The sequence below is a fragment of the Colossoma macropomum genome, unplaced genomic scaffold (genome assembly GCF_904425465.1).
Source record: "Colossoma macropomum unplaced genomic scaffold, Colossoma_macropomum, whole genome shotgun sequence".
NCBI classification, from domain to species: domain Eukaryota; kingdom Metazoa; phylum Chordata; class Actinopteri; order Characiformes; family Serrasalmidae; genus Colossoma; species Colossoma macropomum.
The window spans coordinates 22955435-22967894 of NW_023494793.1; the positions used below are offsets into that span (position 1 = coordinate 22955435).

Consider the following 12460-nt stretch of genomic DNA (forward strand, 5'->3'; position numbering starts at 1 on the left):
TTCCAGGCCTCCGGTTACCCACAGTTCTCTGCACACGAACGACGTGAAGAGCACCACAAAAATGATGGAAAACAAAGCCGATGGAGCAGAGCTTGTTTTAAAAACAAAGCATTCGTCCATACATCATATTTTATTTAGAAGTATTCGTATATATGTAGTTTATCGAACTACATAAGAACATCTCCATTTCCGTGAAGAAATGAAAAAGCAACAAACACAATGCAATGGTCTCTCACCAGTTTCACGCCGTAATGGCAATAATCTACTTGCTGGGAATTTTGGCTGGGACTCAGTGCAGTGGGAGAGCAGTCACTTCATGCGATGGAGAGGAATGCGAGTAGCTGATGTAGAAATATTGCTAATTCTGATTGGTACTTTGGCAGATCTGACATCACCTGTGCCAAATTTAATTCTACCCAACTGAAATCGAACAGAAGAAAACAGCAGAAAAAGTCATTTAAAAAGACCAACATCATTCTTCTGCCAGTTCATTGCAAAAACATCACAAAAAAAAACTATAGATAAAAGTTAAAAGAAAATCATTAAAGTAAGCAAGCACTTTAAAGAACACTGGCCAACTGTATGTTTCATTAAAAATAGAACAATTATTCCTGTTTAATTGGATTTAGTTTGATTGTATATAAAATTTTTATAGTTTTTGATGGCTGTTTTTAAATTTGTTATTTTTTTTTGTTTTTGTTTTTTTGTTACAATTATGCATAACCAATGGTGCTAAACAGCCAATTGCCTTTTATTTTGACTGTATTTTAATAGGCAACTGATTTTTTGTTTCAAAATTTTAAATGTCAGTTTGGTTCATTAAACAGGTTTTTCATATTACAACCTTTACTGCAATACAGTATGTGAAATGTTTAGTAAAAATAATTGTACCCAGAGATCTTTCCACAAGGTTTTAAATGTGGCACCGTTGTGCAATGTGTCTGTGTCAAAATATGTGAATGATCATGAAAATGCCTTTAAATATCAGGATATTACATTTTGACATATCGTACACCCCGAACTACAACTACTACAGTTATTTGTTTAGTCTTTGCACAATTATTTTTCTGTTTTCTCTGTTTTTTTTTTCAGAAAACAAATTTGGACAGCTCTTTTGCTGACAAAAAAAAATGGATTTCCGACACAACATAGAACAATCTTGGCAAAAACTGTGGCAAATTAGCCATAACTAGTTTTGCTGTGGAATAATGATAAAATATCTAATAAGCAGAGTGGCAAGCATTTTACTTGAATTTAAAAACACAAGTTATAGATTTCAAGGTGTGCAAAACTTTCAAGATGCACTGATATGGGAAGTTTAGGTTAATGTCCATGTCAGATATTTTTGATTTATACAACATTTAGTTCCGGCCACACAAGCTGATTGGTTGAGAGGTGTTCTAACCATGCTGATATTTCGCCATAACATCACAGGTTTTTCACAAACACTGTATCACTCCGCTGACAGCCCGTTGCTAAGCAACGAGTTTGACAGCTGTAGAAGACGCTCAAGCCATTTGAACGTTTTTACTTCTTACTTTGCGCACAAACAGAAAATGGATATTTTAAGATTACATTTGACCTACAGCCGATTTGGTCAGACTCTGAAGATGAGACTACACTAAATTCCCAAACTGTCATCACCACTGAGCAAGCTTTTCAGTCGGCAGCTGTGACAGAAGAAAACCTAAACAACCTGGAATTAGGCAGACATGAACCGAATACCATTTGCCAAACCTGTAGTCTCATCTTCAGAGTCTGACGAAATCGGCTCGTGCCTGCGACCAAATCACAGCCGTGAAGTTATTTTGCGATAACACCCTCCCTCTCGTGTTCTATTGCTTAAGTACATAACGATAACAATGCGGTTACAACTTTTTCAAGCATCCTTACATTTTAAAGACTTTAAAATGTGTAATGTATACAGAGCTTACAGGTCAAGACACTGTTCTACTTGGAGAGATTTTTGTCAGATTGGACTGTGCATATGAACCCAGTTACGCAACTGCAAAATCTGTCCCCAAAACAGGGATTCCAGCAGGACGCTTTACTGTACCCTTGTTCTCAGCAATCTGAACTGATATCTACTGGACAGTGACGTCCATAGTGCAAGCCATTGGTCCTTAAGGAATGTGTTGCATAAGTCATCAAAGCTCTCCAAGAGTGCACAAAGGCATCCCGATGGCCAAACCAGGGAAAAGGGCAATAGCTGACCCTTTGAACTGTCCATGCTCTTTCCCCATAAAAGATGGCATCTCTTCGATTATGAAAGCAAGCAAAACACGAGCCTTGAAAAACTAAAGATAAGGCTATCATGACTGGTTGGTTGGCTTGAACTGTTGAAAAAGGACATACACAAGCTGGACCACTGCGTGACATGCAGATCACACAGCGGGGAGGTTTAATCAAGCTTGATTACATCAAGGGAGTGCCGAGTGTGAAGAAGAGCCAAACCCTCTTCCAACTTTTACTCTTCTTAGGTTGATTTTAAGCCTTGGTTTGATCTTACTGGTAAAGAGCATAAGCAATCAGATGAGAGGCACTGGAGGAACATGCTGTGGACAGTGTGCCTGAGGGACACAAGAGTTTGTCAGAAAACTGGCTCGAAAGAGAAGAATGTTCCCACGGTTAGAGTTTCCACAAAATCCTCACACAAAACCCCCAGCATGGAACATACAGTATATGTGGATTACTGCACAGGGCACAGGGTACAGAGAGAAAACCATATGAATGAGCTGACACATACAGCACCACCATGAAAAGATCATCATGATCCTTCATGTAACGATATGCCACTTGGGAGGCAGAATGCACAGCACTGTATGGAAGAAAAAGTGCACGGCACATGTCAATTATGGTCTAAAAGGCCCAGTTCCAGATGTATGATAGTTCAGTCTAAACTCAGCTGTGTTTTGTGTGAATGAAAAAAAAGCTGTTCATATGGTCATTCTGTACACACTGACCATTTAACCCTTGGTAAACTTCCATGAAGTTCTTTACAGTTGCATTATTTAAGTTTTTTGAAAGAAGTAGCGTTACTAAGTCAGTAAAGAAAAACATATAAAATGGTGCACATGCACACTCATGCGAGTCAGACTGCAAAGGCTGAAATGATAATTTAAAAGTTAGAGATGACAGGTTGTATTTCACAGGAGTATGACACATATGCATGTACTAACATCACACTCAAAAAGAAGGCCCTTTTTCACGTTCAGGTCAAAATCAACGTTATACTGATTGAGGAAATGACGACAATAGTACAACGCCGTTTTCCAAAGAAGTTGGGGCGCTGTGCAAAATGTAAATAAAAACAGATTGCAATGAAGTGCAAATCGTACAAAGACAATATATCAAATGTTGAAACTGAAAAATGTTATTGTTTTTCTAAATATATACAGCCATTTTAATTCTATGTCCTGTCCATGCACCTGGTGGAAAATCTCACAACTAATAAGGTTAATTGGCAACAGGTCAGTAACATGATTGAGTATAAAAAGAGCATCTCAGAGAGGTTGAGTCATTCAGAAGTAAAGATGGGGAGGGGTTCATGTGGGCAAATAAGACAACAATTTAACAATTATGTTTCTCTTGGGATTTCATCATGTACCATGCATAATATCATTAAAAGATTCAAAGAATCCAGAAAAATCTTCGCACGCAAAGGGCAGGGCCGAAAACCAATACTGGCTGGCCATGATGTTTGGGCTCTCATATAGCACTGCATTAAAAACATAATACATAATTCTGTAGTGGAAATCACTGCAAGGGCTCAGGAACACTCCTGAAAACCACTGCCTATGAACACAGTTTGGTGCTGCATCCACAAATGCAAGTTAAAACTCTAACATGCAAAGAAGAAACTATATATAAACAGGTTCCAGAAATGCCACCACCTTCTCTGGGCCCAAGCTCATTTAGGATGGACAGAGGCAAAGTGGAAAAGTGGCTATAGTCTGATGAATCAAACTTTGAATTTCTTTTTGTAAATCATGGATGCCGCATCCTCCGGACTACAGAGGAGAGCGACCATCTGGCTTGTTATCAGAACAGAGTTCAAAAGCCAGCATCCATGATGGTATGGAGGTGCATTAGCGCACATGGCATGAGTGACTTGCAGTGAAGTGAAGGCACATATACTACATATACAAATTTTGGAGCAACATGCTGCCATTCAGACGGAGGGCCTAGCTTATTTCAGCAAGACCACATTCTGCACATATTGCAACGGCATGGCTCCGTAGTAAAAGAGTCTGGGTGCTAAACTGGCCTGTCTGCAGTCCAGACCTGCCACTCATTATGAACATTATGAAACAAAATATATGACAAAGGAGACCCCAAAACTGTTGAGCAGCTGAAATCCTATATTGAGCAAGAATGGGAAAACATTTCACTTTCAAAGCTACAGCAATTGGTCTCCTCAGTTTCCAAATGCTTACAGAGTGTTGTTACAAGTAGAGATGATGCAGCACAGTGGTAAACATGCCCCTGTTCCAACTTTTTTGAAACGTGTTGCTGGCATCAAATTCAAAATGGACATATATTTTTCAAAAAATGGTAAAGTTTCTCAGTTTCAACATTCAATATGTTGTCTTTATATTATTTTCAATAGATAATAGGGTTTAAATGATTTGCACATCATTGCATTTTGGTTTTATTTACATTTCGCACAGGGTGCAAACTTGTTTGGAAACGGGTCTGTGGATAGTTCACTTACATCCTCAGAAGACATGTCATTCACAAAATTTTGACTGAGTTGTCTTTGGGTACTTTTTCAACGCACTTGCACATGTTAGATTCAAGGGGTCAGAAGAACAACCGACATTACAAACTGATGTTCCACAGTGTTTGAGATAAAAAAAAAAAACCAACATCAAATTGATGGCACAACATCAAATTGATGGAGGACTCTTTGTGTCTAGTCTACATACACAGCTAACATCTAAACACATTAGAGGTTTTGCCTCAATGCACCCAATTCATATTCTTTGTTGCAGAAATATTACAACTGTGGAGAATTATTGTAGTCAGTCTAAATAACCATGGTCAACAATTATAATTAGGTGATTGTATAATAAATGTGACAGCCCTAACTGTGATTTGATATTTTTGCTATATTGTCCACCCCTAGTACAAAGTCTACATTTTGGACACAAACCTGCAGAATTCTGCAAAGATAATGTAGATAAAATGAATGCCATTTGGTTTGACATTTTCTTTCCTAGCACAAAGAACTTAATACATTTTTGATGAGTATGGCAAAAATGTCCAAATATTTTCTGGGGCCACTGTAAAATAAACCTGCATTCTCTCATGTTTTCATTTTTTGATGTGAAGGTTGTAGTTTAAAGAAAGAAAATGCAGTTTTCAGAATGCTATGTGGCCAAGGATCAAAGTCCTTCAAATCTTTCATCTCTGAGACATGCTTTAATCAAAAGCACACTGAGCTCCTAGCAAGGAAAAAAACAAGATTTTGGCTGGGGCCTCACGTGCCAGCTCTGTAAAGTGGTTACAGATTAAACGGCACTATTTCTGGCCTGACCCCGAAGGCCCTCAAAACCTACGATTACCAGAACATACTAGTTAGAAACCTGTGCACATGACCAAGTCTGGTACTGAAGAAGTATGTGCCTATTTTATCGCTGTGGAAGTTTGGGTGTGGAAAAAAAATTCACTGCACATTCATTTTTGGATTTTATGTGTGCTTAAGAATTCAATGTTCCTTTCTTATATCAGCGTGATGTTTAAATACAAAGATGGACAAAGAGCCTGGTAAAAGTTTATACAGTCTACAAGTTAAGGCAGCCTAGGAAACACCTCTCATTCCAGGAACATATTCATTCATTCTGATAATCCTGTATTTGTAATGAGATAATTGGGACAAGCCATATTTTCCTTCCTGGCAATCTCTAGTCCTGTAAAGCAAAATTCCCCTGATTTTCCCCTGATGTAAAAGTCATTCAGAGAGGATATGAATGACTGATATGAAATGGTGCACTGTGCACTTACTGACTCAGATTTTCTTAACAGTGGTGGAGATAGGAACAAGGAGTCACGATATCTATGACACAAATATAGCCATTTTATTTGCTATCAAAAACAACCACTGAGGAGTCAACATGTCTTTTGAGGTTTTATAAATAATGTTGATAATAGTAAAATAGTGGTAAATAGGGAAAAAAAGGTTTGCCTTTGCACATCTGGTTCCTATCACCATTGCTAAACAATTCTGATTAGGACAGTTTCTCTAGAATGGAGCATTTTAAATAAAAACACTCTAAATGATGTTGTTTATATCTTAATGATTGAATTATGGAGAAATTTTGGAAAGAAAAATAAAAATTCCCTGTTAAGCCTCTCAAAGCTGGCAGATTAAATTCTTAAAAGCCCCACAAACGATTAGAATCAACACTTTCATCAATTCCATAAGCATCTTCAGAACAGCAGCTCAGCCTCTTTATCTGCAGTCCTTACACATGCAAGAATGATCAGAACTCTGAGTAACTCCATAAATTCTTGAATGACTGGAATACATTAATGTACAACTTAGTGATGATAAATTATGCAAGTACAAACAGGGAATAACACTCCATATAGGACTCTTTTAGCTTGTTACAAGCAATAAATACTTAGGTTAAAGCCTCTAAGCCCACACCCTCCTACCACACACAAGGGAGAATGTAGGGTTAGCTTGTTTGCGCTGGTTCTGAGGCTTCTATTTTCAGCTCTGCATACCAAAACTTCCAGACTTTGGGTTAACAAGGGTTTATGCATACTGTTTATTTCAACTACTAGCTTCTACTTCTGAACATCTCAAAGGTAATTCGATGAATAAGAACCAAAACGTACTAAATTACAGCAAATAAGATATTTAAGGGCTGCAAAACTATAACATCACAATAGTTTTCACAGTGAATGATACGTTTCACAATATTTCACTTTTCCGAGGTTTGTGAAGAATTTGAAATGGACAACAAACAAAAAAAAGATAATGACATAACTGGCCAACATCCAATCCGCTACTTGTTACTATGTATTTTATGCAGTTACTAGGCACTGGTGGTTGTTTACAAGCTCTCTATAATCACTCAAAGTCTTGTTATGGTATTTGCACTTGTTGACTGTTCTTGAAGCACTGATGATACTTGATATACTCAGAAAAGCATATTATGACATAATTTATCATAATAACAATAACATATTGTTATATAACCCAGCCTTGAGGACATTCTAGCCTGAAGATGTTCCCACAGATGTTCTAGTCAAACTCATAAGATGTTCTTTAGGAAACCCTGAAAACAAATGAGGCTTCATTCTCCTTCCTGCAGTACGGTAATGGTGTGATGTGGAGAAAGCAACATAAGGGCTGCCTCTCCAATCTCGTGAGCTAGTAATGACACCTTGCTCTTCTCACCTACTCCAGCAGCGCCAAGTCAGACACCCTGCACAAGTCTTCCTCTACTCCAAAACTGCTACCCAGCGTCACATTTCATACCGCCCCCTACTCTTTCATCTCACTTATTCTAATTAAAATGTTGTCCTGCATCTTACAATGGCCAAAAGCAGGAAGTAAGAACATATTACTGTGTCATACAATGTAAAAAAAAAAGAGAAATTTAACATTTTAAGCTGAGCTGTCTTTCATTTTTAACAGTGTAAAAGTTGTATCTTCCTAGCTATCTTCCTCATTGCTTTCATGCCAGAAAATCAAAGGCCTAAACTATGTTGGCTAGATTTTATTAGCTTGTGCAGCAATTATATCAATGCAAATATAGTCCAGTCGAGCAAAATTTTCATAACCATTGTGTTTAATAACTTTCTGTGAGGTAGTATTTAACTACATTAAAGGCTTCAAATGTCTGGTTCCCATCACTACCGCTAGGAACAAATCTGACTCTGCAAGTTTCTCTGGAATCATACATCTCACAACAAACCACTCTGAACAACTATGTTAATAAGTTAACAACTGAATTATGTAGAAGTTTTGAAAAATCTGAGAAATTTCCCTTTAATGCCGGAGTCATACATGCAGGGCATTGTAAGGCAAAATAGCACCCAGTGAAAACTTTCTTCCCCAGATTTACCACTATTTTACCATTATCAATATTACATATAAAACTCAGAAGACACATGTAGGTTCACTGGTCATTTTAGATAGTAAATACAATGTCTACATTTGCATAGTAAACATTGCAATCCCTGGTTCCTGTCACCACCACTGTAAAGAAATCAGTCAGTAAGTTTCTCCATAATGCACAGGGTAACATCAAAGCACTCTGAGTGAGTTTCTTTACGTCTCAACCACTGAATTTAGACAAACTAACAAAAGACTAACAAAAATAATAACATATATTCTCTAGCCTCCAAAATTCATGCAAATTTTAACTAGTTGACTTTTCAATTATTCCTCCACTCTATTCATCCACACTGCAAGCTCTATTTCCCATTCTTTCAGCACAAAGTGGATGTGCATTTGTGCTCTTGTGTGTGGGAAAGCAGGGGTGAAGACAGGAGAGCATGTGGTGTGTGTGACTTGCATGAGAACGTCAGATGGAAGAGGGAAAATGAGACCTAAACAATTGACTGTGTTCCAAGTCCCAAACCTCTCTCCTTGCCAGGCCTAGTTCACATACTGACTCTGTATAACTTTGCTGGCTGTGGTATTATGGAGCCCATATGACTCAGTGCCCTATTAAATGGGAATTCCACCAATGTTTCGAAATTTCTGCATAAATAAATCATTAAGAGTGGTCAGAGTGGTTTGATGTGAAAACCGTTCTAAAGAAACCTACCTTGTCAGTCTAAATTCTTCACAGTGGCAGTAATAGGAGCCAGACGTCTGATGTATTTAATGCCTCTAAAACCTTCCTCACACAACAGTATAACACAAAATGGCTATGAATATGCTGCATAATGTACAAGACATTGTTTTCTGATAGTTCTGAGAGCAGATCTTGGCCTAAAACAGTTTTTTATCCATTCATGGTGGAAAGGTACATGCAGGGTGTTTTAAGGCAAAATAGTACCCAAAGAAAATTTATTTTTTCAGATTTACCACTATTTTGTCATTATTAACATAATATATAAAAGCTCGAAAGACATGTAGCATCAACTGTTGTGTGGGATAGTAAATAAAATTATATTTGCGTCATAGACATTATGACCTCTGAGTCAGTAAGTTTCTCTACAATTAAAAACTTCATATCAAAGTATTCCTGAATGACTTTGTTTACATTTCAGCCATGTACACAGAAATTGGAATTCCCCTTTAACATGCTCGCTTATTATCATTGTGATGAATTCAGTTACAATATGCTTTTTTGAGTATATTATGGGTTTCATCTAAGGGTGCAATTTGTCCACACAAGTGGGGGGGGGGCACACCTCACAAGGGTACAGCCTACATAGAGCAATGTAAACAGAATACTAGATGTTAGACTACGTGCCTTAAAAGCGGATTCACATTAACTGTTTTTAGCCAAAACTTAGTGTGAGTGTGGCAGGTGTCTTTAGATTGTTTTAACTTGTTCGGGAAACTCTCTGACGATTCTCGCCAGCGGTATCGTCAGTACTCCTAGAGCCATGAACAGCTACATGTATCATAAAAAATCTGATTTAGACCAACTACAGAGAGTCTGTAAACAACAACCAGTGAATATTAACTACATAAACTACAAGTGGCTGAGTGGGTGTGCTTATCTTTTAAAATGTTTATTTTTGATTATTCATTCCTTAACAGTAGGATAGTTTCTCCTGTTTCTTCTTAAAAAGAAATTTCTAATTTCAATATGTTTGATTAAATAAAAAACATTGTATTCATAGCCTTTTTTTAAACAAATGTGGCATTACTGTTACAACTTCGAAAATACTATCAAACTTACTGTATATCATAAAAATGCCTTCAAATATTGTGATGCTGTACTTTTGCCATACCACCTTTAGTCCTAGTTAGTAAATGCTTTTTTTCCATTGTGTGAGAATATGTACGGGTAAAGGGCTCATGAGCTCAGTGGGCTCGGCTGAGAGAGATGATGGATGGGGGAAAGGTGAAAGCTATGTAGAATCACTGATGATGTGGACAGTGTACCCTCTCCTTCCTGTTATTCACTGTGTGTGTGTGGGTATGTGCAGAGGGCTGGGAAACGAGACAGAGACGGGACAATCTGCCAAAACAACTGCCTACCTCTGAACCAGCCAAAGTGTCTGCTTTACAAACAGACGAGAGGGCTGACTGTAATTTGATCCCAATGTTGCTGTGTGCTTTGATTCAATCTGGAGGGTGTCTAAACGTTTCCTATGATATACAGCTCATACTACATAGCATATCCACAAGACAGTATTTATCTTGAACCCAGAATCTATCCTGCGGTTTCTGTCCTTTAATTAAACAAGCAGAAGAAAACATTCCAAGCTTAAGAGTGCAGTCAGGAAAACTACCTATACTATAGATCACAGGGGCATACATCCAAAAGTGGACTGTTCTTTTCATAGTCCAGTTTGGAGACTTCTAATTGCCATCATATCAATAATGACCACAAATCTCTCTCATTTTACTGCTGCTAGGCAAGCAGGGCATGGCAAGCAATTACTAACAAGAGCCTAAAACTATCAGACTCTATTCAGAGTGAATGTAAAAGCACTTTCAATAAGCTATATTTAAGCATATGCACAATCACTTGCGGATTCCCATCTCACATGCTATTTCCTCGCTCCCTTAACAGGTATTCTACTAGATTGCTGATAGATCATTCAGACAAATAATTTGTGGTAATTTTATTATCATTTGTGGTAATTTAAAGCAAATGTATGTTCACATTACTGTATTAGGTCACTATGTTGCAGAATTGATGAAGAGAATGATGCAGAATGATGACAGGAATATACATACAGTGGCTCCAAAAAGACATTTCATACATTTAACACGTGGCTTTAAAGAAGTTCTTGAGGTTACCTCATAAAATGCTTAACAAAGTGATATTTTTTCAGAAACAAACATGTTTGGCATAATATCAAACTGATAGCAGACTCTTCTGTGTGGAAAACACCTGAAAAAGATTTACAACCTGACTGCACTAAAGGTAGTGTAAAGAACAGAGGTGTGAACGTTAAAGTCTGGGCTTCTTACAGTGCTTTTGGTGAGCTTGTGTACATTGATGAGCTCATGAACTCAAAAGTGTACAAAGTGTACATTTTGGATGGAAACCTGCAAAAACCTGCAAAGAAACTGCTCAAATGATAATAATCTGGAACTCGCCTTTAGAAAGAACACTTTCCAAAAAATAAAAAGCAGTCCTAGAATGGTCTATTATGAATAAAAGCCACTTCATTTGACAGTTTGTTTTTGAACACAATGACATTAACGCATCTGTGAGTATGGCATAAATGTCCAAATACTTTTGGAGGCCATTGTACATTGCAGCCTGTGAAAAAAGCACTCTAAAAGAGTGGAAACTATAAGCCTACATTACTCATAAAATTGATCATGAGTTAATCGTCAGCGACAAAAGTGTGTAAATGCTTATAACAGCCTAACTATGTGCACAGCTGCAATAAACAGTCTCTAGTCAGTCCAGTTTATATTAAAAAAAGAAGTGTTACCTGGAGGATGATGTGGCAAAGTCTCCTCCATCCAGCAATCTGATCTTGCAGAAGAGCACTCCATTCACAAAAGGCACAGCTGTCAGTTCCTCCAGTGTAAAGTGCGTCTGAAATTTGAACTTCTTTTTCTTGACTAAAAACGCCATCGACCAACAAGCCTGCACAAAAAATACTAATCTCCTGAGTCTGAGGACGAAGTGCTTGACAAAATCTAACCGTTAATAAAAACTAAATGTCAGGGTAAACCCATTATTTATTGTGATAAAGAAACCATTTGTTTCATTTGGAGGTTATAAGCTCTTCTTTTTCGTTTTCAAAAAGCATCTAACGTTAGCTAGTCAGGGAAGTTCAGCGGTTTATTTACCTGTGGAGAAAGAAAGAAAGAGCACATTCAGAGTAAACACTAGCATCGCTCTTCGCTAGCAAAGAAACCTCCACAGCAAAACTCTACACATTTAAATGTTATACAAATATTAAAGAACATTTTTTCGAAACTCCTCCGTACTTACTCTGGGTTTGTCCAGCAGTTCGCCCCGTCAGAGAAAACAGACAAAAAAGGGACAGAAATTCAGTTGCTGTGCTCTTTCTTTCTTTTTCGCCGCACCTCATAAAACCGTTAAACCGTGCTTCTAGCAGATCCTACCGAGCCTCACTGGTTTAGACTACCGGACACAGCACGTACTGACAGACTGTTCGCCTAAACTACATCGTTTACAGTGTCTGAGGGGTGATATTGTACAGAAATCACACAAATCTCTGAGTGTCCAGCTTTAGAGTCTCCACTTCTCCTCGTCCACAATGACGAGGCTAAGCGCCGCCCTCGGGGAGGACTTTCCCGGCCACACAGGACACTGTCCTGAGAGCC

At 37.9% G+C, this 12460-nt stretch overlaps 1 protein-coding gene across 1 annotated transcript in view; it reads right to left on the reverse strand.

The window, feature by feature from the left end:
* fam102aa (family with sequence similarity 102 member Aa) overlaps positions 1-12401 on the reverse strand; it is a 35833-nt gene extending 23432 nt beyond the window's left edge. Inside the window, exons 1-2 of the mRNA XM_036578869.1 lie at positions 12105-12401; positions 11596-11959 (exon numbers count right to left, since the gene is read on the reverse strand). Coding sequence (XP_036434762.1) covers positions 11596-11741 — 146 coding nt within the window. The 5' untranslated portion in view covers positions 11742-11959; positions 12105-12401. The remainder of the gene's footprint in view (positions 1-11595; positions 11960-12104) is intronic.
* Between the last annotated feature and the right edge of the window lie 59 nt (positions 12402-12460).